This window comes from Poecile atricapillus, chromosome 1 (genome assembly GCF_030490865.1).
Source record: "Poecile atricapillus isolate bPoeAtr1 chromosome 1, bPoeAtr1.hap1, whole genome shotgun sequence".
Lineage (NCBI taxonomy): Eukaryota > Metazoa > Chordata > Aves > Passeriformes > Paridae > Poecile > Poecile atricapillus.
The window spans coordinates 111,075,006-111,101,964 of NC_081249.1; the positions used below are offsets into that span (position 1 = coordinate 111,075,006).

Consider the following 26,959-nt stretch of genomic DNA (forward strand, 5'->3'; position numbering starts at 1 on the left):
TACTTCCTCACAAAGTCTTAAGTTGCATTCAATCCTTCAACTTATCCTCTTACAGAAAGCGGTAACAGCAGCAGGTAAGCTTTAAAGCCTGACAGTCAAACCAGCTTCCAGCAAACCACTGTGAGAAGTCAGCTCAGGATCCTGACTGAGGGCACTCTTCAAACACTGACATCTCTCTAGAAAATACTCTCTGGTGACACTAAAACAAGCAGACAACACTGTTCTGCATTCGTCTTCAGCTGTAGACCCACATACCATGCACTGCACTAATCCAATCTAGAGGTGACAAAGGCATGACTAACGTGGCAAGGGCTGCACATTTGTGTTTGAGATTAGCACCGACAGTTCTGTTTCCCTTCCTCCAAGGTCATTAAAGACCCTTTGAAACTAAATGAAGGTAGGGGGTGATTAGCACCTTCCTACGAAAAGGCAAAGCGAAGTGAAAGACAGGAGCACAGGGAGTCCTCACCAGATCTGTAAAGCCAGGACTATCCCCCTCCCCACAGCACAGTCCCACAAGCTTCACCCAGGGCTGGAAAGAAGGCAGTGGAACAGACTGCAGGAGAGAAGAGGGATGAGGTGTAACCGAATTTCATACTTTCCAAATAATAACATTTGTTATTGCTAAGATTAATCAGGATTCTGGTAAAGCTGGAGCAGAGGCAACATCACCAAATAGGAGAATGAGCAGCTGCTCTGCCCTCCCCACAAGTGAGGAGGAGTGTGCACAGGGCACACTCCAAGGATAAGCTGCATTTCTAAGTGACCCAGCAGGCTGTGAATTCAAAGTTTTGCCTTTGGTCCTGCAGCAAGGCTACCCCTAAGAGACTAAAAAAGGTGTTATGTTCTTTGCTGTGCATCAGGGATTAACATTTCATGTAACTGGCAGAAGTAGCTACAGACACAGTGCTACAGACACCAGTCTTGGCAAAAGGTGAGCTCCATATTACTCTGGCAGATAAGTACGGAGCTTTTGCAAATATTTTATTCTTACAGAGCCCTGTGTTATGTTGCATACACCCCCTCACCTTCCCAGTGCAATCATGATACAAGAGCTTAAAACTATGTAAATTTGTTGGAAACATTTCTTTTCCATGACACCCAATATATTTCACTGTTAATATAAGGTGACAGGTTCTTAATGAATTCATCCGAATCCCATTTAACTATAGAAACAGATGGAGGAGGACAAAACAATGTATACACTTGTGAAAGAAAACAACAGAACTTTGACAATTCTGTATTTCTCAGTATCACTGATCCCACCAATGATGTGTATTTAGTAAGAATTTGATACCTGGATCTGAGTTAGCATTGGACATCAAATTTGCCTAAGCACAAGGTTAACTGCCTAAATAAAAAACTTCATTTTTAATTGAGTTACACAACCACCAGAGGAAATTGCAAGGAACTATCTTCCAAAACAAAAGCCAATGGAGCCCGTGTAAGGAGGAGAGCGCACAAACACAAGGCATGGGACATATTCCTTGGGTTCATGAAACAGGTGACAGCACTACCAGGCAACACTGGTCCTTTGGCAGGGCTGGGCCAGAAACACACAAATGTAAAACAACCACAAAGCCCTAGTGGGTATTTGTCAAGCACTTTATTAGAGGATTCTCCCATAGGAATGCAAGAAATACTCCACCAGAAGTATGGACAAAGTGTGGCTCAAAGTAAAATAAAAATACAATGCGGTCTGCCATATTAGTAAGACAGAGGCAAAATAGCTCAGACATATCCAAGGCAGCTTTGGGCTAGTATTTTTTCCCTAGCAATGATTTATAAATTTGTACCACCACTCAGATGCACCATCACGTTGCTGGCATTAAACGAAATCCTTCCAAAAATGAGAAAAAGGAAAGCAGATGATTGAATAGATGGGTTGTGAAGTCAATCCGAGTACATTAAATAGCAACCTGTCATTTTTAGGATAACCAAGAAAACAAGGCAACAAAATTGTGCAGGATCTACAGAAGAGGTAGTCTGTTAAAACTCTCAACAAGCTACAAAACTACTCAAGGAAAGGGCTGGTTAAGGATTTCCCCTTGCATTAGGGACATGTGGAAAGTCTTCTAGGAGCTTCATTTCCACATACAATTTGCATCTACGTATTACTTAGGAAAGAACAAGATGAAAAGTAACCTGTGGAGTCATCCACAAGGCTGAGAAGGTATTATTGTTGCAAAGAACACACTTGTGCTTCAGCACTCTCTTTCACAAGGTGCTTCCTCCAGCCTGCACTAGACAGCTCTATCTAATAAGAAAACATGTTCTCGTAGCAGCCCAGAGAAGGAGGTCGCCTCCACATCCGCCAGCCAAAGGAAAATGCAATCTGACATGCAGTAGGAAGCCAATTAAAGTCAAAAAAGTAAGAGCTAACGAATGAGTAAATTGGCTCAGACTAAGCACTCGAGCCTCTGCATCAGAAAGACTTAGAACACGCAGTCCAGCTCCTCAACCAAGGCAGTCACAGGAGACACAGCGACAACTTTGCTGACGCCTTTCATCTCAAAAGAGCTTTCCGAACAAAAGGTTGTTTCATTTGCCAGCTAAACATTACCATGTCTGGGAAGGAAATACCCAGCAGCCCTTTCAAATTCACAGCAGTTTATGACGGGGAAAAAAATTCTGCAGCAAACTTTGCAAATGGTAGTAACGATCCTCCCTCCCTGAACCCCTCTATTTATTTCCAGTCCAAGCAACACTTGCTGTAGCACTTGGGAGTGAGCTGAGCAGGGGCAACCCTTCTTGTGCCACACTGGAGTGTGAGCAATGGATCCCCTACCATTAAAGATATTTCTAGCAAAACCCCAAACCTCATTTCTGTACTGAACTGCTTAACTATAGTGCTTGTGATGTGTGAAGCCATTTTCCAAACTGAAGGAAAAAAATATTTTCACCTTTTTTTTTTTCCAGCCCACCAGAGTCACGTCCACTCAAATACTCTTCTTCCATTTTCAGAAAAGAATTTATCAGGCTCCTGATGGGAAGCATTCAGCAACTTTCCCTAGCAAGCAGGCAGGTGAGGGGACAGGCAGCATGCCACACATTCACAGGCTCTCCTATTGGGAAGAACTGCCAAAGCATATCAGCACAGGAGATTATAATCCTTATCTCCAATCTGCCCCTTTCCTCCTTGCCTCTCCTCCCAGCTTCAATTATAATCAGGCAGCTATGCATCAAGAATGTCATCAGTGACTACCTGGGAGAGAAAAAACAAGTTATACCAAACATATCTACTATATTTGAAAACCTCTCAATACCATTACAGCAATTTTTTCTTAACATAGAAATAACATTATTTTCCTAGAAAGGGCACATTTAAACACAGATTTTCCTTTGGTATTTCCTCTATTTTTTAAATGCAGTCAGTTAAATTTTCTACACTACACTGTGTGGTCTGCAAGGGAAAGTCAGTTATTAAGCAGAAAAGGGAAGTTCTTGAAGTACCAGAAAGGCAGCTAACTATCAAAATTTCCATATTAGTCTCAAAAAGAGAAGAAAAAAACCAAAAACTAAGTAAGTGAGATCCCTTACACCATTCCTGCTTAACCCATGACATCATCATACCCTTCCTTCCAGTGGAGATAAACACACAGCAGGGATTGGGATGTATGCTAAATTAGGTGGTAGGGTATTCCTATTCTTTCCAAGTTACAAAATTCAGACTGCCTTAATCAGCAGAAGCAACCCAGACTTTACAACCAGCCAGCCTGCACAGGGAAGAAAGAAGGGGCTCCTTTAAAAGAGACCACATTTGATTGTTTATGTCAAAGCTGTAGTCACCAAAGTAGCCTGGGATTGTCTGAGGCACACAGGGTTCCCTCCACACCTTGCAAGAAAACAGTTGTGTTTCTCTGACTGCAACACTCCCTTACCTAAAAAAAAATTTGATAGATTTTTATGGCTTGAAAGATCTGCAGCCTATCATCTGAAGATATCAGAGAAGAGCAAATGAAAGAGTCCGTGAGAGAGACATTTACATTGTTCTTTCCCAGGCGGCTAGGATTCTTTTTTTAGATAATGTAGAGCTCTTATCAAAAGGAATTAGCCTGGGTGTAATTGCTTAAAACCCATTATCTCTATCAGGATGAAGAAACGCATACTGCATCTTAAGTGGAGCCTCAGAAAAGCTATCAAACTGCAAGGCTGCTGGATTGCTCTAATCTCCATACAATCTGAGATCTCAGAAAAGCCACATCTCCAGCACAGGGTGAAAAAGCAAGCACCTTCACAGCTGAACTCCATCTACACCATGTGGACTAACAGTCATGTGAAAGCATGTGAATGTTAATTTTGCAGCACAGGAACAACCTGCTTCCCTCACCACTCATCCCCTCACCCACTGCCACCAAGCCATGGGATTACAGAAGCACCTGAACAAACCACGAGGCTTCCACTAGGGCACAGCTCCCAGTTATCACAGAACCACAGAATGGTTTGGGTTAGAATGGACTTTTAAAGACCATTTAGTTCCAACACCCTGCCATGGGCAGGTACATCTTGCACTAGACCAAGGTGCTAGAAGTTTCAGCCAACCTGACCTTGAACACTTCAAATAATGGGGCATCCACAGCTTTTCTGAACAACCTGCTCCAGTGCCTTTCCACCCTCATCATCAAGAATTTCTTCTTAATATCCAACCAAAACCTGCCCTCTTTCAGTTTAAAGCCATTATCCCTTGTCCTATAGCTACATGCCTTGGTCAAATGTCTCTCTCCATCTTTCTTACAAGCCCCCTTTAAGTACTGAAAGGCCACAACATCATCTCCCTGGAGTCCTCTCTTCTCCAGACTTAACACCACCAATTCTCTCAGCCTTTCTCTGCAGAAAAGGGGCTCCAGACCTGACAGGAGTCAGAAGATCTTATTGTCTAAAAAGACAGGGACAGTAAGAGAACAAAAAATCACCATATGAAACACATTGTATCACTACAGATAGCAGTTCATCTGATCACTGCCCAAAAAGACTCATTCTGGAAAAAGTCACTGAACCATCTCACAAAAATGAAAGCCACCTTCTGTCTCTCTGCTAAGGCAGCTGCAACAGGAAGCATTGCCTCTCCTGCCATCTCTTAGGCTTTTGGGAATGAAGCACTGGTCACCTGTACAGCTCTTCTCTTTTGAAGACAAGCTGACTGGCATCTTTCACTCTGGCACATCACTCATTTCAATCCTGTGCCAAAACAAGCTACAGGAATTTGCTGCAAGTGCTTGCGTGGATTATTCATGCTACAATACAAGGAGAAGAGACCAGTAAACCGCAGTGGAAGCTGTAAGGCAGAAACCAGGTTGCATGTGCAGGTAGAGTGTAAAACGCTATCACTGGCTGCTGACAGCACAGATCCCTCTCTACACCACTGATTCCTGGCCATGGGGAGAGGTTTGCTACTGGAAGGTAGACCAAGGCATATAGCAGGCAGAAGGGAGAGGAGAAGCCATACAGACCTTTCCCAACTGTGCAAAACAGGAGGCTACCTTGTAAAACAGAGCAGCTCTTGGCAGGCAGAGAACTGCGGCACCACTGGTCCAAAAAAAAAAAACAAAAAACACCTAGCAGGCAAAGATAATACTAAAGATCATGTTTTAGATTCCCTGGATGTCAAACAATTCCATCACATATAATCTCTATTCCCTTTCCCTATCACTGACTGACAGTTAAAGATAAAAGGCTGCACCTAAGAACTACTTTTGACAAGTCTCTAAAATGCATCTGGGAGCAAAAAAGAAAGGGGATGGGGAAAAAAACCTATGAAATACAGGAATTAACATGCCACTTCTTCCTGGGTCTCACCTGACAAACCTGCCCCTGCTAATGGCCTTCATTTACTGTCCTCCAAATTGTCTCACAGATCTCCATTTTTATCCTACTCTGACAGAGCAGCCCATTTAAGTTACCTGGTGACATCTGACCCAAAAAGTCCAGGGATTCTAGAAGTGGTATTTAGACTGCCACACAAGACAGGTGGTTGTCTGTTGTTCTTCCTCAGAAGCAATTTGTGTTGCAGAGAAGTTCAATAAGTTACATTCTAAAGAAAATAGTTGACAAAGCAGTAAAGCCCACAAGTCAAGGCTTAAGAGCATAGTTGGAAACCGGGCTGCAAATATTTCCAGAAATGCTGTATCTACAGTATCTTCACATTTCCTTTAGTGGGAAGGAAGGACACCAGTTAACAAATACCTATTACTAGTGCCAACTTGAGCAAGAGCAGTATTTTTAAAAAGTCCCCAAACTGGAATATACAGAATTAAAATCAGTGCTGTTCTGCAACATCATTAACTTGCACTTATCTCTTATCTTAAATCTTTCCCAAAGCAGTTGGAACTGAACAGTGCAGTCCAAATCCATTTGTTCTATACTGCAATTTCCTCTGGGCACAGACAAACCATTTTCTTCGCTCTGTGTGGAATGCAGCACACCACTAGGATTAAACTGAACTTTTGGGGGATTTAACTAGAGTAAACAATCAGAATAGATAATTTCTAAATCTGCATCTAGATTAACTAAAAATCATACATCGAGTCAAAATCCAAGAAAAAAAAAACTAAATCCTAGAAAGATCACATTAAAATTCTATAAGCTACTACTTTACCAGCATGTCTTTAAACAGGACATAGCACATAGCAGGTTGATAAAGCTGGAAAGCTAAGAAAAAGCACTTGTCAAGACCTTTTCAAAAGATGCACGAATAGCAATATCCATGTGTTCCACAAATCTGTGACTTGTATAATATATATATATTTTAAAAAGGAAATGCTTTAGCACTCTCTCCTCTCCCTAAAACAATTTCCATTATCAGCACCTTTTTCCCTCCCAAAGCAGAAAGCATTGATTTTTATTAGTGTGAAATAATCATTAGTTTTCCAAGTTATCATTAATGCTAGGTAATATACAAAAAAAAAAACCCTTTAAAAATGCTAACAAATACAAGAAGTGCTGAAACCAATATAGTCTTTTACTTTTCATTAACAATTATATCAAAACCAAAAAGCAAAGCAAGAAAAAGCACAAACAGCTGTTTGGAGTTTTTTTGTGGGGGATGTTTCTCAGGTGATTGTATTGCCTTGCTTTTAGATGTGAGCTTTTTTTTTGTATTTGGGATGAAGAGGGGCAGGCTGCAGAAGGTTTTTGTTGGTGGTTTTTTGTGTTCTTTACCTGCTTCAATTTGGTGGCGTTGTTCCACTGCAATTTAACCCAACGCCCCACTCATACCAGACAAGGTCCGGTCTAAAGCCAAGATACATCTAAAGAGGATTTGGAAATTAAATTTTTAAAGCCAAATACTTTCATAATCCAGATATTACTAATCTTAACCTCCACCTCCCCAATAATTATTTTGGGGTTCACTTCAAAACTCCACACACAGGCACTCATTTCATAACAAGCATTTCATCGGACGAGCAAAGGCATCCTGGAGGCTTCAGCAAAAGCAGAAACAGAGGCCCATCACAGAAGTCAACAGCCACAACGCCAAATGACAACACACACTCACACTTGGGCTCCCAGACTCTCCAGTTGGGATCCTGAAGGGCAGCTTCACTCTGCCTGCATCTGCTGTTGTGAGAGATTACAGAACGAGGTGGCTGGGCAGCCAGACTGCTGGAACTGCTGAACAAGGCAGCATATGGCACTGGCCCACCTTGGCTCCACGCTTGACAACTGATTTGCAGCCACAGGAGCCAGTGGGGGGATGGAGCTCAGTGTTTTAGAGCAATCCTTTTTGCCTGTAGTTTAATTTTTTAACGGTCTCATCTTCACCGTAAATAATCTCCAAGCAAGCAGCCACATTAAAAATGCCAACAGCAGATGCACACAGAATGGGTGTTATGACATGGAAATGAGTGCCTGTGACTCGTACGACCGTGTAGGTAAGCGTAGTAGCACAGCTATTGCCAGGTCTTTCTGCAGCAGATCTACTTGGGCAGATTAACCAATGAGACCAAATGTAAAAACCAGGAACAGTTAGGAACAGATAACAGGCATTCCCGGTTTCAGGCCTAGTGCTCGCTGTATCACACGGTTTCTTTACATAAAAACAAACGTAAAGATGTGCACAGCCAGGCAAAGGTAACAAAAGCCAACACAGAACAGTTACTTAACTTGTGCTCTAGCAACTGGTACCTCCACAGCACTTCACTTGGGCCCCTACACAACCACCACATCCACACTGCTGCTTGAAACCTGGAAAACTGGAGGCCAGTGTTTTCCTAGCCCTTCTCTCAAAGCCTACAGATCCAATTAGCACTCAAAAGCCAGTTTCAGGTCATGCAGAGCAACAGAATTTAGTATGCTAATCTCTGTGGAGCCCATTTGGTATTTTTCTCCTGGACAACAAGGAATTGCCTGCATGCGTGCACACGGAGTATGATTTAAGAGACATCAGGGCTCTTCCTCCTTTAAGACAAGATTTACATAACTAATTCTGTAATTGAGAACAGGACTGCAAGGTATTTACAGTACTTGATGCTGCTGAGCTTTCATTATTTGCTATGGGAGAGACAATGAGAGACTCTCTTGCCCCAGAAAAGATAGGTAGTCTCATCTGTAGCATGAAAAAAAAAAGACACATGAAATTACCCATTTCAGGAAGAGATATTTTCCATTACAGAATCATTTCTCTCTTCCAAAGCAGAGGGTCAGCAGTTCAGTGGGAGCAAGAGAAGAAAAGAGGTCTGGATAAGAAAAAAGATGAGAGGTCAGGGACATAAAACAACATCTAGAAGGAACACAGGGATTCCAGTCAAGGTCTCTGTGCAACCCCCACGCAGACTGTTAAATAAAATTACCCCCAGATGGGTCTGCAAAACAGCTGGCTTTGAAAGCAGGCATGCCACAGCACTCTTCATTATTTGAAAGGGACAATTACCAACACAAGACAGTTCTGGAAACACAGGAAAAAGCCTCACAAACAGCATTCAAATCAATACGGCTGGTTTCATTAAGACTCCTGAAAATTCAAAATAAAGTTTTAGGTTAGTAGACGGAACTCATGATGGCCTCCTTGTTTACTTCACTAATATTTAAACAGAGGGGAAAAAAAAAAAAAAGTTCTGCATCACAAAGAAAATTAAGACTAGCACAACTGTCTACTTTGGCACTAGCACAGTCTCAAAAAGAGAAAAGGCTGCAGAGCTCAGCTGCAATCACACTGCATCTTTGGGGGCTTGCAATGTACCAAAGATCCAAGACACCTGAAAGACAGCAAATATACTCCTGGAGTAATACTTCTGTTCACTTACATCCCAAGGAATACTAACTGCACACTCAGATTGCTTCCCAGTAAAAAGCAAAGTGCAGAAACTGGGACAGTGAGGAGACACCTCAGAAATTCAGTCCTCGACAACCAAAAAGATGATGAAGATGCAAACTGTGCTCTTAAAGGATGCTTAAAGGACTGTGCATATTTGAACTTCAGTGTGGAAATAGAAAGTCTTCCCTAAATTACAAAAGTGAGCTAAAGCCATGAACACATGTGTGGCCAGGATTTTAAATCCACCCACACTTCGCATCATCACTTATGCCTGCTCAACAAATCTAACAGCCAAAATTTCCAAAAAAAGCATGCAAGAGTCAAGAATTTCCTGGCATTCAGTGCCTCCAAGAGCTTGAAGGCAAATTAGCTGTGTAATTAGCTGTCTGTGGCCCTGAATCCTACCTCTAGAAAGCTGTTCTCACACGTGAAAGGAAACAGTATTGCATGTGGCTGCTGTTTAATTTCCTGGAAGATTAATTTTACTGGACTGAAGAAGAGACTTTCTGGAACAGGTGGGCAGGTATGTGCATGTGGGCAACACAAAAGAGATCCAGAAACCAACAAAGCACTGAGCAAGCACCTGGTGAAATTCCACCCCCTAATTACCCAATCCTGGAGAAAAACAAACATTTCTACTTGTGACTTATAGGGTAAGCAAAAAAAAAAAAAAAAGCGCTCTGCTCTTGTGTGACCAAAGTTAGCTAGTTCTAGAAATGAAGAGGTTCAATTATCAAAAATGTCTGAGCATTAATCTTCTGGGGAACCAAGATTCCTTTCTAAATTTCCAGGCTCACAGTCCCAAGCCTTCTATCACCTCTGAAAACCCTGCCCTGAATTCAATGAAGGCATTTTGTTACCTCCAGTAGCAGAATAGCAAGGTTCATCAATTCAGCACCTGGCCGAAGAAGACCAGCAATCTTTCCATGGTCCCCACCACAAATTTAGTCTTTTCTCCCTTTAGATTATATGCCAGCAAGTTATCACTGTTATCTGCTTTGATTAACTTGCAGCATTTGCCGCAGAATCTACTTTTGCCTCCACAATCAATCCTGAACAGCCTCCCTGGTACACACAGGAACAGGTAAGTGCTGCAGCATGTCACACACATTTAAGCTTCTGGGAAGAATTTGATGCCATTAGACACGAGAAAACCCACATGTAATAGAAGACAATCACAGTATAGTACCACTTGGAGTCTTAGCTAAGTGGGGTTCAGCCTGCAGCTACCCACTTTCATTTGAGCATGCCCAAATACACATCTTCAAATGCTTCTTGTTATTCCTGCTTTTCAGAAATGTATCTCTCCCAAGTAGATACTTTGCTGCTGTCATTGGCATGCTATGCATCGGACAGTCACTGCCAGAGGTGATAATAGAGAAAGGGAAAGGTAACACAACAAGATTAGCTAATAGGTGACAACACCCAGAACATTTCAGAAACCAGCTTCAGAAGGCAGCCAAATGCAACACCCATGAGCCAGTAAATACTTGGAGGAATTAGCCAAGGTTAAACACACTAAAGCCAGGTTGGATGGACCTCTGAGCAACCTGGTCCAGTGGGAAGTGCTTCTCTCCATGGCAGGGGGGTTGGAACTAGATGATCTGTAAGGTGCCTTCCAACCCAAACTATCCTATGACTCTGTGAGGATACCACCTCTAACTTAGGAAGCTTCCAAGCTACATATGATCATGAAAAGATACACTAGGATAGTAATGTGTTCACTCTTCCCTAGGCTTCCACTTGTGGCCATGGTCAGAGGCAGGACCTGAGGCTAAATACATCATCCCCTCTCTTCCACAGCCTCAGGAAGTAGGAGCTTGGAGGCACTACCCTTTTACCACTGCTGCTCCTCAGTGGAGCCCAGGCAGGTGACTAGGCTGGGCCCAGCAGTGAGAACAGAGACAAAAAAAGGAATGAAAGAACACAGAATTTTCAAGTAACTCCAAAATCAGAAGTGAGGGAATCCTTTTGAGCATGAAACAAGAGTGAAAGGCGGGTAGAGAACCAACATGACATTAAAATAGCAGGAGGAGGAGAATACGATTTTTGAAAGACACCCAGAGGGAAAATGCTTAATTGTTTCTTTTCTGCTCCAGTCTCCATGCAGAACTATTCTAGGTTACACTATTTAACAAGACAACCTACGCACAAAATAAGTAACTGTTAATATTTGGGTGAAACTTGGGATATGGTGAAATTATTCGGTAACTAACACTTATAATCAGCTTACATTGAAACAGACAGCAGATTGCATTCACCCCAGGCATCCTCACACTTGCTGTGTTGGAAAGAACAGTTCTGTCCCACAGTACATTGTTCAGCAGAACGAAAGACTCTGCATCCCAATGGACAGCACACCAGCCATTTTGTGGATCATGCACTGGTGCACATATGTAGCACGACAACTACAGACAACATCTCAAGTACACTTTGCAAAAGCAACAGTGCAGTGCTGACTAAGCTTCAGAAGTCTCCACCAACCCCTGCGTTGATGCAAACAAAATTTTATATTAATTGAAATTATGTCTAGTGCAAACACAGAAGCTGCCTAACACCGTAAGAACAGAAGGGGAAAGTACACCACCAATTTAGAAAGTCAAGGGTGCTAAAATTCCCTTGGAGAGCCGTAGATGGATTTGGCCACAAACACTGGAATTAGCAGTCCATGCTTTTAAAGCATAAGGGAAGAGCCTTAGTAGCAGCTTTTAAGTACCTTTGGGATTTCTAGTGAACAGGTGTCTCCCTGAGTTGCGCCCTTCACTTGAGGGCAAACAGCCCTTGGGTAACAATGGATGTACTCACTGCCAATATTCCCCAGAGGCACTTCTGACTGGGCCCAGAAAACCAAAGTATGAAACACTCCTGTCCAACGAGCAGAGCCAGCCCTGGTTCCTGTGTCAGAACACATCCTGGAAGCCATGCCAACCCAAAGAGACCTGTTCACCAGCCTTAGCACTAGAGACCACATGAACTGACATATCCCTCCAAGTGCAAGCACAAAACACAGACCCATATGTAAGAAAACTGAAAGAAAACAGAAATGTGACATATATTTCTACCACACCAACCTAAACTGGAGAGGTGTTCATTTGGCACTTAAGCCCCTAACTCAGGTGGTAAAAAAAATGAACTGAAAGCACAAGCTTTAACAAAAAACATCAAAAAACCCAAACCAACAAACAAACCAAATAAAAAGATAAGCAAGAGACTGAATTCCATGCAGCACCAAGTTCTCCCTGCTCACATACTTCATGATACATTTGAAAAGACAGCATTGCTTAAAAAGTCAGTGCTATATCTAAGCCCCCTTGGGCAAAAGAAAAGGAGTTATGCCTCCATTAATGTTCAGAAAGAAGCACGGTATACATGTACTCAGATTTCTGAATGGATGGATTAAAAATAAAGTATCCTCCTCCCAGGTCTGCACCTAGACATCTCCAAAGTCAGCAATACATAACAATAAGACTGACAAGTCTTTCATAAATAAATACAACAAAACTCTTTATTTCCCTTTTAATTTCTTCCCTGTTTACAAATTCACACTTTAAAGCTTCCAAGTACTACTTATACACCCTGCTCAATTTTTATTTTACTACACCACATAACCAACTGGGTTTCTGTCTTGCTGGAATGGCAGTCATAAGTCATATTAACAACACCACTACCCTATAGAAAATTTGTTTATTATTAGAGTGCAATCAGTATTACTACAGTTACAAGAAAACAACTAAGTGCCTAAAAGGCACTCCCGCTGCTAGTGAAGATCGAAATAGAAGGTACACACAGAATTTACAGGGCTGTAGTTAACGATACAACTCTGCTCTCACCCCCTGCCTCCCCACTTATTTTTTTCAGAAAAAATAACAGGCTTTTAGAGATTAATAATCTGAAGAGCATTTCCCAGGATCTTAAACCTGTTCAAATCCACAACACCAAATTATGACATTTCAAAGAATTCAAGCAGAAGAGCACCCGCCTTAATGGAATTCAAGAGCAGCCTATAAATGCCTCCACTGTTTGTAGTTTTATAGCCTAAGCCTACCTGGAGTCAAAATGCAGGGTACAAAGCACACAGCTAGATCATGCTTTGCCTTTCCCCAGACAAAACACAGACTATTTCAATATTTTTATTACCTTCAAAAGGAATAAGCAAGCTTTGGACAAGGGATTGCCAGGAAGTTTTAAAGTACACAAGTCCAGTCTGTCCCTAGATGGAAAAGCAGCACTCTTTGCCTTTATTGTAAAAGGATATCCTCTTTACCAAAGAGAATTGTGTTTTTTAAAAAATTCAGTTTAATATTTGAGTAATTATCTTCCCTGGGCAGTTTTCAGGTATTCATATCTCTGCCTACCCTGATCACACTACTTCCCTTTCATCTCTTAGCCGCTCAATGCAAGAAATTCACTACCTGTCCATCACCTACAATTGCTCAGTACAATCAGTCAGTTCTCCCAGAATTCTCCTAGATCCTATTGAAAAAATCTCTCTACTGATGAAAAGAACCATCTTCATTAATCTGCCTGGCAGATGTATTCTTCCCTTCTAATCATTATGTGAGTTTACAAATCTAACAAAGCTGTACTCACATCACATTATTCAGATTACAAATTCTCTGGGAAAAGAAAGCTCTTGGGCATGGTCCTGTAAATCATCAATAGCACGTCTTACTCCTAGCTGATACCTGCTTTAAGAAAAGGTGTGTACACAGCTGACTGCTAAGGAAGTCACAGGCATGGTCCGTCAACTGGTTATCACTGAAACAAGCATCTGTTGGGCAGCAAAACTCAATAATCAGAACCCTATTTTCTGCAGGAAGGATACATATTTATACAGGGCAGCTCAAACTTTGAGTGAAACCCACCCAGACTATTGTAAGCCAAGGCTGTAAATTAACTGCAGAGAGCCTGAAACAACAGCAGAGGCAAAAGCTGCATCGTTGAATGTCAACACTAGAAGCCAATAACAAATTTAACATCAGTATTGTGGACTTTTTCAGGACTTATGTATTTTTATGGAAATGCACAAGAGTTGAATGTTCAACTGCAGTTATCACAGTCAGACTAAGTCCATGAGGCAGTACTAGGGTTACAAGAAACAACCTGCACGAAAAGCTTAAAATGAGGCTCCCTAGTTTCTGCCAGTAAAAGAGAACAGACTTTAACAATCTAACTTCACAAGCTCCTGCTAAGCCTGGATGTCAGTCAGTTAAATGTTTGTCCCCATTTCATCCTTACATGGCAGAAATATCAAAGGACAAGGAAAGAAAGAATCACAGAGTATCCCAGGTTGGAAGTGAAAGATGAGGATCACCAAGTCCAACTCTTGGCCCTGCACAGGACACCCCAAGGGTGACACCATGGGCCTGAGAGCATTGTCCCAACACTTGATGAACTCCATCAAGTCTTGGTGCTGTGACCACTGCCCTGGAGAGCCTGTTCAGTGTCCAACCACCCTCTGGGTGAGGAGCCATTTCCCAATATCCAACCTAAACCTGCCCTGACACCTTCAGGCCAATCCCTTGGGTCCTGTCCCTGATCACCCAGGGCAGAGATCAGTGCCTGCCCCTTCTCTTCCCCTCAAGAAGAAGCTGGAACTGCAATGAGGTCTCCCCTCAGTCTCTTCCAGGCTAAGCAGAACAAGAAACCTCAGCCACTCCTGACACGGCTTCCCCACCAGTCTCTTCACCATCTTCATAGCCCTAATTCCAATTAGTTTCTATCTCAACATGAAAAGTTTCTGTAATAATCAGAGGTTGATGATGCTAAGGAGAGAGAATCCAGAAATGGACAGTAGAATTTCTATCTGACTCCCCCCACCACCATAAATTCAAAGAATGTTCTGCCAACTACTCCGTTTTTAGAGCTTATTTGGTTTTAAACTCCAGTTTTATTATTACTTGGGACTTGTGACAGGAGCTTCCATGCAATGCATAATTCAGCATTCATGTGGCAAAAATCATCAAAATTACAAGTCACATAATAACTGTGTAACAGAGTAGCAGTATTTATGTAACCACAGTACTGTAAGGCAATATTCTTTAGATATCTTTCATTAGACCAGCTGTTACAGTAGGAAGAGACAGCAAACATGTTCTTTTTCTGAAACAGATACAATAAGAAACTTCTGTAAAGTTTCACAAGCACCAAGATCCTATTGAAGAAAAGTCTCTCTACTGTTAAACCTTTGCTATCATTCTGCCTCAATGAGCTCAAACACAGCTCAGCTCACATCCCACAGCCTCTCACAGTTCTGCCCATCACAAATGTACACTCCAGTGCTTCTACTCACAGTGACTTTCCTGCAGAACAAAACACCCAAGATGACCTGACAAAATCCTTGCTGGCGTTCACATTTCTGATGCTGCAAAGACTATTTAGGTAGAAGTGGATTCAAATGGAAGAAAAAAAGGCAGGCAAAAGATGACTTCATGCACAGAAACAGATGTTCTGAAAGAGGGCAAGAGAGATTCTACCCTCTTAAGAATGCCAACAATATATACCACCAGATGAGCAGAATTTTGTCCAAGTGCTATTCAGGTTTCCCAGCAGGTACTCGCTGCCCTTCACCTACTTCAATACAAAGCACACATGCCATCTTTTCCAGAACCTCCTTAGTACAGGCTGGCTAGCTAGGAGACAGTCTCAGGCTCCTGTGGCAGAGGCTGCTGAAGCAGACCCATGGGTCCCTGAAGCTCCCACCAACTCTCCAAGCTACGCTCAGTGCATGAACCAGGCTCCTCTAAGAAGTGCCACAGCAGAACAAGAACACAGGCAAGCCCTGCTTGCTCATCTTCAGAGTTTCCAAACCCAGTCTGACTTACCCAGACACATCAGTGCTTCTGACGAAGGACTGAACATCTATTTGAAACATGGTAAATGTACCAGGAACAAATTTTATATCGAATTACAAGAGAAAGGGACATGAAATTGCCTGTGAGGAATTTAGAGATCTTGCAAAGACACAGAAACAATCATCAGACCATTTCCTGTCATCATCTGGTGACATTACATCCAGGACAATACAGAGGTCTTAAAGGTAGGGCATTAATTACCGTGAGTTAAAAATCTCCTTGGCTTCATGTATTGAAAACAATTGTCACCTCAAGAGTCTTTTAAGTTTCTAATGCACGTAAAAACACCAATTGCTTGGGAGGTGAAGTAGGAAGTGGTGGTGTTATCTAGTGACAAGAAGCATTCAAATGACTTCGAAGGTCGAAGTTCTTCACTCACCCATGCAAACAGAACACTCAAAACCAGGGCAGACAGGGCTGTCCCTCCTTGTGCATGTGCCAGCCACAGCCAACACACACCTGGCTGTTTTACGTCTGAAACTGAGCTCTGAGCTCACTCAGGAGCCAACCTCAGTTGCAGAGTTTTAATTCCAAGAAACATCTGTGTACACACGACAGTCACCTGACCAAAGCCCAGCTCTGGACTGCAGTCAAGATCCCACAGCAACAAGGCAACCCTGACACTGGAGGATTAGTGCTGAGCCCAGACTGCCACTCATGCGAGAGCAGAACTCATGCTGGACTTGGGCCAAACCCACACATGCAAAGCGTGTTCTCACCCCAGTGCACCAATACCTGAAGTGCAACCAAAAAAAAGAAAATACAGAAGAAAGCCAGCACATTACTTTGATGACAAATGCATGCTCCATCAAAGTCCAGGTTAGGGGACTCAATCCTTACCCTGGGCTAGGAATTGTTAAAGCAAGGAAGGAACCCGCCTCAAAAGTTTCAGTACAGAAGTGTCCCATGCACTGCCCTGCATCCACTTGTAGGTTACTACCCTTGCCTAGATGCATAAAAAAAGTTTAAGTGTCCCCACGGCATCAGACAGGAGGAAAAATCCCTTGATATACATACAAACTAAAAGCTGATGGCTCGTATCAAGAGGAGGGTCAATGAAAAATACATCAAATTGCCTTTAACAGATACTTTCCAAGCAGCTTTGGCCTATCTCTGTTGATCCTTAGAGGTTTATACAGCAAAGCCTGGAACAGGCACACGCCCTGTGGCCTCCGGTCCTAAGCAGGAACAAGGGTACCATGTGAAGCCTCATTTGTTCTTCAGCTATTTTGGAAGGACATCCCCACCCAGTAACTCTATTCACAGCACTGCAGCCTCCCCCTCAACTCTCCCTTTCAGACTTAAAAGGCACACACCAGTAACAACTCAGATGCCACAGCATACCCTGCAGCCACATGCATCGCACTTCAGTCCTTGTTTTAAACTCTGCAGGAGTCTACAATTAGATATTCTATTTACCTGCCAGTGGTGAGCAGAAAACTTTTGCTTAGAAAACCAGGGTATTTCAAGATTGAACTGCAGAGCTTTGAGAAACCTGCGTTTTTTTACCAAGGCTGTTTTGTGGTGGTAACTGCCCCAGCACCACCATCTCATGCAGACATACCTTTAACTAATTCTTCTATTTTAAACAAGCCATTCCCCCACTTCCCTTTCTCTGTGGAAAGCATGCCCTGCTCCAGTTCTCCCTCCTCCCCTTCCTTCTCCCACATCTAATTTCAAGCAACAGACATACTTCTGTGCCCACTGACCCGTGGGTATATATGCTATTTTCAACTATATATACTTTTTTAATAGATAAACCCACAGACCTAGGGATGTCAGCAGCTTTGCAACTATTGACAGGTGCCTATCAATAGAGTTGCCAGCAGACAGGGCTCAGTCAATAGCTTTAGTGACCATCTAACCCAGCTTTCTGATAAGAAAGCGAAGACCCAGCCTTGTGTTACTTCCCACTTCCAGCCATCGAGTGATTTTGTCTCCAATAAGCTGTCATGCTCTTTATTTTCTCACTGATGAGGCCACCTCCAAGCACTTAAGCTCTGTGTGCCAAAAGGTACCACATGCCTTATCTAGAACCAAGCCCTGAGATCAAACAAAAGCAAGGCTGATGTGATAGACTTCTTACTCTGCATTAATTTAAACCTCCATGTGAACTGGATGGGAATGAGAACACTGCACACACACCATCCACTGACATCACCACCCAACACACAGTATGTAGCCAGGCTTCTAAAGAGTGTAACATCTCTTTTGAGGGAAGGTGGATGCTAGCTAGGTAAATATTACAGGTGGTGCTATGAAAGCACTAAATAGTCTGTGGCAAAGGTAAAAGGCAAAGATACATCACCTCTCACTCCCTCCAGGAAGAGGATTAGAGTGCAGACAGAAAGACTAACACCTCGCTGCTTATTCTAACAGTTTCCATTAACAAATAATTGCCTATTTTCACCTCAGTATTACTGGCTGCATTCAAGCACAAATACATGTACTGATTAGACATGCGTTTCTGAGGGGGGAAAATGGGTATTGGAACTTAAATTACCATTCACAAATCAAGCAAATTCTGAATTTTTTGCTCAAAAATGAATATGTTTGGTACCCTGAAAATCTAGGAAGCATCCTCCATCAGTTCAGCATCTGTTTCATATTTAGAAGCTATTCTTTGCAAATGCAGGGGTCACACTGCTTTTAAAGCTGCCTCTGCCAATTCTCTTTTGCGGGGCAGATTTAATAGCGAATTCCACTGCCACAGGATTCACAGTGTAATAATGAAGGGTAGCGTGTCAATAGATGAAACTGCACACATCAATAAGGAGCTGGCAGAGGTCCCCGTGGATGCCTCTCTTGCAACAATCATTTTAATGCGCGTAGGAGAACAATGCGTTACAGCCCGCTCAAAGATTCCCCACAGCCACGCCGCATCAAAGGCCGACTGAAACGCGACGCTAAATCTCCGCACTTGGAGCCAGCAGTGGAACATGCACGGAAACAAAGTCCTTTACACTGGCAGTTATTCTTTTTAAGACTGGAAAACCTAAGCAGAGCCAGCTTTTGTCGGAACTGGACTCTTGCTAACCAACACGACCCCAGCAATGGTTCCACCAAACTCTTTTTAGAGGCCACTGATATGGTGAGAAGGGAGTGACTCAAAGAGCATGGGAGCACACAAATTACAATCATGAAGCAAGCACTGAGCAGCACAGCTAAACCACGTCTTTAAGAAAAGCAGAAAGGCAAGTCCAGACTAATCAAGCCTGCTAAACGGAAAGAGTGGAATAAGAGCAGCTACAGCAGCAGGAGTTGTTTTACAGCCAGTGTGAAGTAAAGAATGGTGATGGATATCTGGGAAAAAAGCCTGAGAGAAGAACTGAAGCCAGAGAACAAAAGTTAAAAGCAACACAAAGTATACATTGATTTTTTTTTTTTTCCAAGCTACATATAAGAAAGATGATATATATACTCTGTGTGCTACATGCAGCAGACTCTCACAGCAGCTCTGAACAGTGATCCACACAGACCAGTACATCACTCCAGCATTGGCCAATTTGGCAAAAGGAGAGAAAAAGAGAACAAGAAGGGGGGAAAAGGCCTTCACACACATTTACAGAAGTCTAAAACTGGAATAAAAAGGAGGGCTCCATTTCTCCACCCCCAACTGCTGTTGTAATCCTTTGACACCTTACAAGCAATGACAGAATGCTTTCTCTAGGGACCTGAGACTAATTCCCTATTAAGCTTTTACAAACTGATGCTTTTCCAAGTCTTATAATGTGGCCAAATTTGGACATTTTCCTAAGAACAGCAAAAGCCACATTCTTGATGCAGAGTTAACACTCCAGCCAAACTTCCAGCTCTTGTTCTAAACCATGGTTGTGCTAGAACTTCTAAACTTGGCAGCTGAGATTATTATTGATTCTAGAGTGACAAGGAAGAAATAGCTAGAACCTGCAAGAATCAAAAAGAAAAACAAAAAAAAAGTAATTCACTCTGCTGCCTTCCCAAGTGTAACTATTGGAAATACTGGAGCTTTTTAAGGACTGAGGGGGTGAGGGGAGCAGTGTTTCCTGGGGGGAAAGTCAACCTGTGGTAGACATCCAGCCCAGAAAATTTCAGCATGAATGCCTGAAGTCCTGCAGAATAATAAACAATTTAAGAGATGGCACTCATAACAAACAGTAACCAGCAGATATACTACAGGCATTGCTGCCAGCCCTGCTTATTGGCAGCTGTGACAGATTGCCTGGGAGCTCCAGTCTTTAATTAGTTCTCATTCCTGAAGTTCACAAGTCAATTAATTCTAAAAACCACCCTCAGAATCTTTTTTAAAGGAAATCCTGTCCAGGATTCTCTGCCTTTCTTACCTCTTCTTCCCATAGCTCAGCTAACAGTTCAGATCCTTTAGAGCATCCATGCAAATTCCATCTGGCCATGGAGATTATCACTAGTTAAATACTTTGGCTTGCTTCAGCAATTCTTATTTCTGCAGCAGTATTTTGTTGCTGCTGCATACAATAGATACTGTTCCCCAGGCTGCTTCTTCAGCCCCACAACTTGCCTCCTCCAGGGTAATGAAAAAGAGCACCAACTGCAACACTCCAGCACCACTTTCAAGCAGTCCCCTTGGCAATTACGTCGACTCACATCTACAAGCATTACCACACTGCTTTATAACTTTTCCAAGACTCAACAAAGGCATTCAGCAACACTGGTTCTACCTTCTACCTAACTCACTTTAAACTCTGTCAGAATGCCATAGTCAAAGTTGATTAGAGTTTCCACTGGAAACCCACCTTTGAAACCAATTCCAACTCTGGAAGGAATAAAAAAAAAAACCTTTTTTTTTCTGTCTCGGACTTCATTAAGAAGAAATCAGCTATTCTTTACAATTATGAAATCTTACATGTAAATGAATAAGCCAAATTCTGATAGAAAACTCAAAAAACTTTAAGTTGCTTAATTTCTGTCTCGCTTCTTATCCTATTTCACGTATGCTGATCATCTGGAAAGACATTATTCACAGGTTTTGGCACCTTAGCAGCTATTTGTCAGTTTATCCAAAAGCAATTTGGTCTGAAACTGATTTTATACCTTTGCCCCTTGCAAAATACAAGGTGTATTAAAAGTTTCTCATTATTTTTACAGCCTCTTCTCAGTAGATATTCAAGTCCTGAAAGATAACTGGAATTTGAGGTTTTCTAGAGAATCAACTGACCAAAAAAAAAAAAAAAAAAAAAGTAAAAATTGAAAAACTGGTATCTCCCTGATACGAACTCATTTCTTCTTCAGAACAGGAAATTCTAAAAACTTCAAACCTGCTTGTATCACGGTCTTTCCCTGCCTTGTTCTATGCAGTCTTGAGGTACCTTATGCAGGTTAGGAACTGGGGTCATGAAAGAAACTGCTTATTATTCTTGGACAGAAATGGAAACATCAGTATGCCTAGACAATTTCACCTCACAGGTCTCTATAAAACAGACTTTATCACTTACTTTCACAGATCTGAGAAAGCAGAACAAATATCAGGGGCCTGGTAACACCTCCAATAAAAATCAAAACCGAAATATTAAACAGCTATTTTTATTTGCATTACAATATACAGTCTGACTTCATATACCATCTAATATCTTTCTTTTGAAAGTAGTAGAGACTTTTATAGACACTGACATAACCTGTACTTTGACCCAGCTCATTTTAGTAATGTTTTCCTCAAGTTCATTCCAACTTAACTTTCAATCAATTGCCTTCCATAATCTGAAAGAATTCACATTTTTCAGACAATGTGTCCCCTTTCCCTTCCTTCTAAAATACAGAACTTCACACACCATAAAATATATCACTGAAAGGCATCTAAAACCAGACAATTGAAATGCTCACTTTCTAAAAATACCTTATTCAGGTATGTACCCATTTCCCTTCTAAAAATAATGCACATTTATGTTTTGCAGGTTAGTGTTTGACAAGGATTATGGAGATTGGAAAAAAAAGCCCCAACCCACAACATCAAGAAACAACCACACAGAAACAAATCAACCCATGAATATATTAGATATGAAAGCTGAAATCTCAAATGTCCCTGAATGTTTGTTTATATAACTAGATGCATGGATATATATTATTTCTTAAGCACATTCCCCTCTAATCAAGCATGTGGCTGCATTTTTAAATGACCCCTACTGCTTACTTCAAATCTTGTTCAGGCAGGTTTATACCTCAGTTCAGGGATTAGAGCCAAATTCAACAGAGGCTACCTAAAGAGAGCAAGCTGTTGCTATGTTGAAATGTAGCCATCAAGAAACCTGGGGAACAAGGTCAAAGAAAATCAGAAAAAGCACCTAGACTCCCTAAAAGGCAACCCCAGAGACAGGCACCTACAGAGACACAAGAGAGCCAGAGAAGGTGACTAAGCTGTCATCTGCCAACCCTAAAGAACACAGGATGTAAAGGAACAAACACTCACTACACTGCTCACCCTTCGATTCCCACATGTTCCCGCAGCCTACACACCAAGCAAACACTTCAGCATGACAAAGCCACAGGGAAAGCTCTTCCTCCTCAGCAACACCACCTGCCCTTCAGTGCCTCACCAACCCAGTTCCACTACGTGCCTCTAGTGCCTTAGCAGTCTGCATTTCCCCTTTGGAAGCCTTTTTAGCCACCTCCTAAGTCACAAGAGATAAGCAGGTGTAGCTGTAAGCCTTCTCTGAGTACCAGTGAGGATCTGAGCCTGCCTCCTCCCAGGAACAGGCAGGCAAAGGCCACCGGGGCCAGCCCTGGGCTCACCCGCAGGTGAGCAGGCACCAGAAAGGAAAGAGGGAGCAGATTCCACTCTAACACAGCTTGAACACTCCTTAGGCAATCATCCTTACATTGCCTCCCTGCCCTAAACCTTGAGGCTCTCCCGTTTTCTAATGCTCCCACTTTAGCTGCAAATGCAGGAAAAGATTAAAGCGCGCTTTTCCTTGAAGTGCACGATCACAATAACTTACACTAATTACCAAAAGCCTTCTATTGCAGAGCGTGAATTAAACCTTGATTCAAATGACTAATTGTTGTAGCTTCTGAGGAAAAGAAACAAAAATCATTTCAGACACGAGATGCAGGAAACAACTCCATTCATCTAAACACACAGCTCCTGGGGTTCTGGCATGCTGGAACTGACTTTCATCATAGCGGACAGTGAGTGCCACACAGGTCTAAAAGGTGAGTAAGAAAAAGAACATCTCTGGGAAACCCATTATCAGTGGTTTTCTCCCAGGATCTACTGAGTACATGCTCTCCTCACGCCCTATAGCATTTAAACAAAAAACCTTTATTTATTTTTTTTTCCCAGATCCGCTGAAATGATTCCCAATCCACCTTGAGCCTCAAACAAGAACCAGGAAAAAAAATCCAGGAGCGGAATGCTTATTGTTTACTTTACTGTTTGAGCCCTGGTAACAATCAGATACTTGTTTTGGTTTTTGGCTGTCTTGTCCTAGGAGAGATGTTTTGATTTCCAGAGCATTTCACAGGTTGATTAGGTAGACTGGCTGCAGAGTGAAATTACACATGAAACAGACAGAGCAAAATGCTCTCACAGTGCCCTTCTTTCTCAGGATCTAACCACACCAAAGGAGGGAAGAAAAGAGACTAGATCAAGCCTTAGTATCAGGATCCCACAAATCTTCTTACCAAACAGATTATAACTGTACTGGATCCAAAAGAAAGGATGATAAAACATTCTCATTTGTCACGGCCAAATACTTCAGCCATTTGCATTCTTTTGCTGGATTATTTTGTAAATATCTGAAGAAAACAGTCAAGTCTAAGTACTCACAAGGGATAAACTTGTCTGTGCTTCAGGTCCTTCCCTCCATCTCCCTTATACAAGAATTCCTCAACACTTGCAGCAAAAGCTCCAACCCATCTCTCCATTAAAGAGCTGCTAGAAATGGTTCACAGAAGCATACTTCTCCCATCCAGAGTGAGAGAATGACTGACTACTTTCCAAACTTCTTAACTTTTGGAATATCTCATAGAAGTGACCAAGTAATGGAATCAGAAGATAGGCACTCTACAAAACATACAACAAATAAGACTATAGTTCAGGGATTTCTCTGCACACAAAAACACTTTCAATTTTAAAAGTACCATTCCAATAACCAAAAAAAAAAAAAAAAATCCCCAAGAGACAACTCAAAACATCTAGACAAACCAGATCATGAACAATGGCCATATGCATGAACACTTTAAGTTCTTCTAGTTATTTCATCTTGAATTAAGAAAGAAACAACTTTCCTGTTGTGCATCATCCGTAATAGTTTTTACTTTTTTGCTGCATGACCTTGAGCATCTGAGTGTCTCGATTTTCCGCTTGTCCTACTAAACCATTCTCTTGAAAAATCTTATTCCCTTTCTGTTTCTAAACAAAAACACCGAAGGTGAGCTCTCCAGCTCTTGACTGCTTCCCCAGCTGGCAGAATGCCTATAATATAAAGATAAATGAGATGACTAACGTCAGCTGCAAGTAAGAGAAAGCACAGTGGACACCTTTGTCTGGTAGGATCTTGTAGACAGAACACCCTCTGCCCCAATAGCTTGCAAGCAGCCTCAGGAAAAAGACTGGGACAAGACCAGGTTTAGAAAGATGACTTTTCAACTGCAACCTTCAGCTCTGCCGACCTGGCTATGAAAGATCCAACAGCCAAACCATGAGGAAAGTGCTCAGGCAGACTTAAGGAAAAAAAAGTCACAGCAAAGTCAAAAGTACAAGCACAAACTACGTCAGCGAGTCGTTTTGTTTAAAGAAGAGTGTTGGCAGTGTGGGGCTGGGGCACCGTGTAGTTATTCCTTCCACCTGAAATTTGGAAAAGGCTCCCACTTACTACCTGCAATTAATCAAGTGTTCTGAATCATGAACTACGTAGAGTAACTTGTGGGACACGCTTGCTCACCAGCACCTGATCTCTGGCTGCCCAGAGCCGACATAAAGCTACTTAAATACTACTACACAGAGCTATCTAAGCCGGTCAGTCTTCTGGATGTCTACTTTTACATCCACTACTACCTCTGTAACAGGGTTAGCAATAATGCTACAAGTACAACGTTGGGGGAAAAAAAAAAAAAAAAGAAAGAAAAATACCCACGACAATCCACCACCCACCCTTTTGTGTAGCGCTTGCTTGTCTTTATTCCTGCACTCTGCCTGGCTGGCACTGACACCAGTAAGGAACAATGACACATGTCACGCTAACGACGGCTACACAATTACCTGAACACGGCGTAAACCATCACCTACACAATTACACGCTATCTCCTAGCGGGAGAACTTCCCGGCAGAGGCAGCAAACAGCGGGAGCCCGGCGGGGAGGGTGCAGGGGAAGCGCCGCTTCTCCGGCACTCCGTGTGCCCGGAGAACCCGAGCAGGGTGCGGGGCTCCTCCCGCAGCCCCCCGGGGGACAGGCAGAAGGAGGGTCCCCGCCACACCGAGCGGCTTCACCTCCGCCAGGTGAGGTTTCAGAGAGCGCTCTCCCCTCAGCGCGACCACAGCCCACGCACCGGGTCCTTTACGAGCAACTACGGCTCCACCGCCACGTTCCGCGGCCGGGGCGCCGCGGGACCCCGGAGACTGCGGGAGCCCCCGGGCAGCACCCCGCGACCCACCCCCGCTCCGGGGAGACCCCCTAAAGTTTCGGGGAAATGCCCGGCAGCGATGCCCCGGAGGGAGCGGCGGGGCCCGGGGGGGCTGCGCCGGCCGATTCCCGCCGCGGCCGCGGGCCGGCACAGCCCGGCGGGCAGGCGGCACAGCCCGGCCCCGCCGAGGGCAGCGCCCGGCCGGGCTCCGCCGCGCCCCAGGCGGGCACGGCCCGGCGGGCGGCTCCCTCCCGGCCCCGCCGCGCTACCTGCGGCCAAGGTGGCTCAGCACGCCCCGGCCGCCCTCCCCAACGCCCCCGGCCGCACACCCCGGGGCTCACCGAGCAGCAGCAGGACGAGGAGGAGGAGAGGCAGGCAGGACGCCCTCTCCCCGCGGTGCCCCATGCTGGCAGGGCTGCGCGGCGCCTCTCCTTAGGCGAGCGGGACCGCGGGCGCGCAGGCTGGGCTGGCCCGGGGGGGAGCGGCGGCGGCGGCGGCGGCAGCGCTCCTCGGCCGGCCGCTCGCTGCCCTGCGAGCGCACGGAGCCGCCCGCCCGCCCCGACCGGCCGCGCCGCGCGGCGCAGCCAACCACAGAGACAAACTTTCCCAGCGCCCGCCCCCGCCCGCAGGTAGCGGGGGCGGCGCGGGGTCCGGCCCGGCCCGGCCCCTTCCCCTCAGGCGGGAGGGAGGGAGGAGAGCGGCCCGGGGCGCGCGGGAGAGCGCTTCGCAGAGCGGGGCCCAGAGGCGGACGGCGCTGCTCTGGCTGCCTCCCTCCCTTCTTCCCTCCCTTCTTCCCTCCCGGAGCTGCCGCCGCCGCGCACACGTGGCCCGGGAAAGCCCCGGTGCGGGGAGGGCGGGCTCGCCCGGCCGGGAGCGTCCCCCGAACCCGCGGGAACGGCGCTTGGGCAGCGCGGGCACTGTCGGATCACTCGTTCCTGCCCCGGCTGCGGAGCCCGTCCGGCCCCGCCTCACGGGGGTGGGGTCCCCTGGTGTCCGCTGCCCTGGCGCGGGGGTCGCCTGTGCCCCCTCTCCTCACATCCCTGCGCACGGAGCCGCCGCGCTCGTGTGGAGTCACTGCTGGCCCTGTCCCCAAACGCAGCCCAGCCGGGGCACCGGGGCCGCTCGTGCCCCCTTCCATGCAAAAACCAGTGCCGGGTGTGGCGGTCGTGTCCCCCACCCTTCCACGGGCCTCACGGCAGCAGTGGGCCTGCCCGCGCTCCTGCGATGCCACCCTGCTCCTGGCCTGGGTTAGGAGGAGACAGCACAGACAGCTCGTGCC

At 44.3% G+C, this 26,959-nt stretch overlaps 1 protein-coding gene across 2 annotated transcripts in view; it reads right to left on the reverse strand.

The window, feature by feature from the left end:
- Nucleotides 1–26,479, reverse strand: part of PTGFRN (prostaglandin F2 receptor inhibitor) — a 66,349-nt gene extending 39,870 nt beyond the window's left edge. The window contains exon 1 of one of the 2 annotated variants that reach the window (XM_058860360.1): nucleotides 26,022–26,479. In XM_058860360.1, the coding sequence (XP_058716343.1) occupies nucleotides 26,022–26,085 (64 nt within the window). In that variant the 5' untranslated portion in view covers nucleotides 26,086–26,479. The remainder of the gene's footprint in view (nucleotides 1–26,021) is intronic. The other variant, XM_058860352.1, reaches the window with a different exon arrangement.
- Nucleotides 26,480–26,959: the final 480 nt, after the last annotated feature.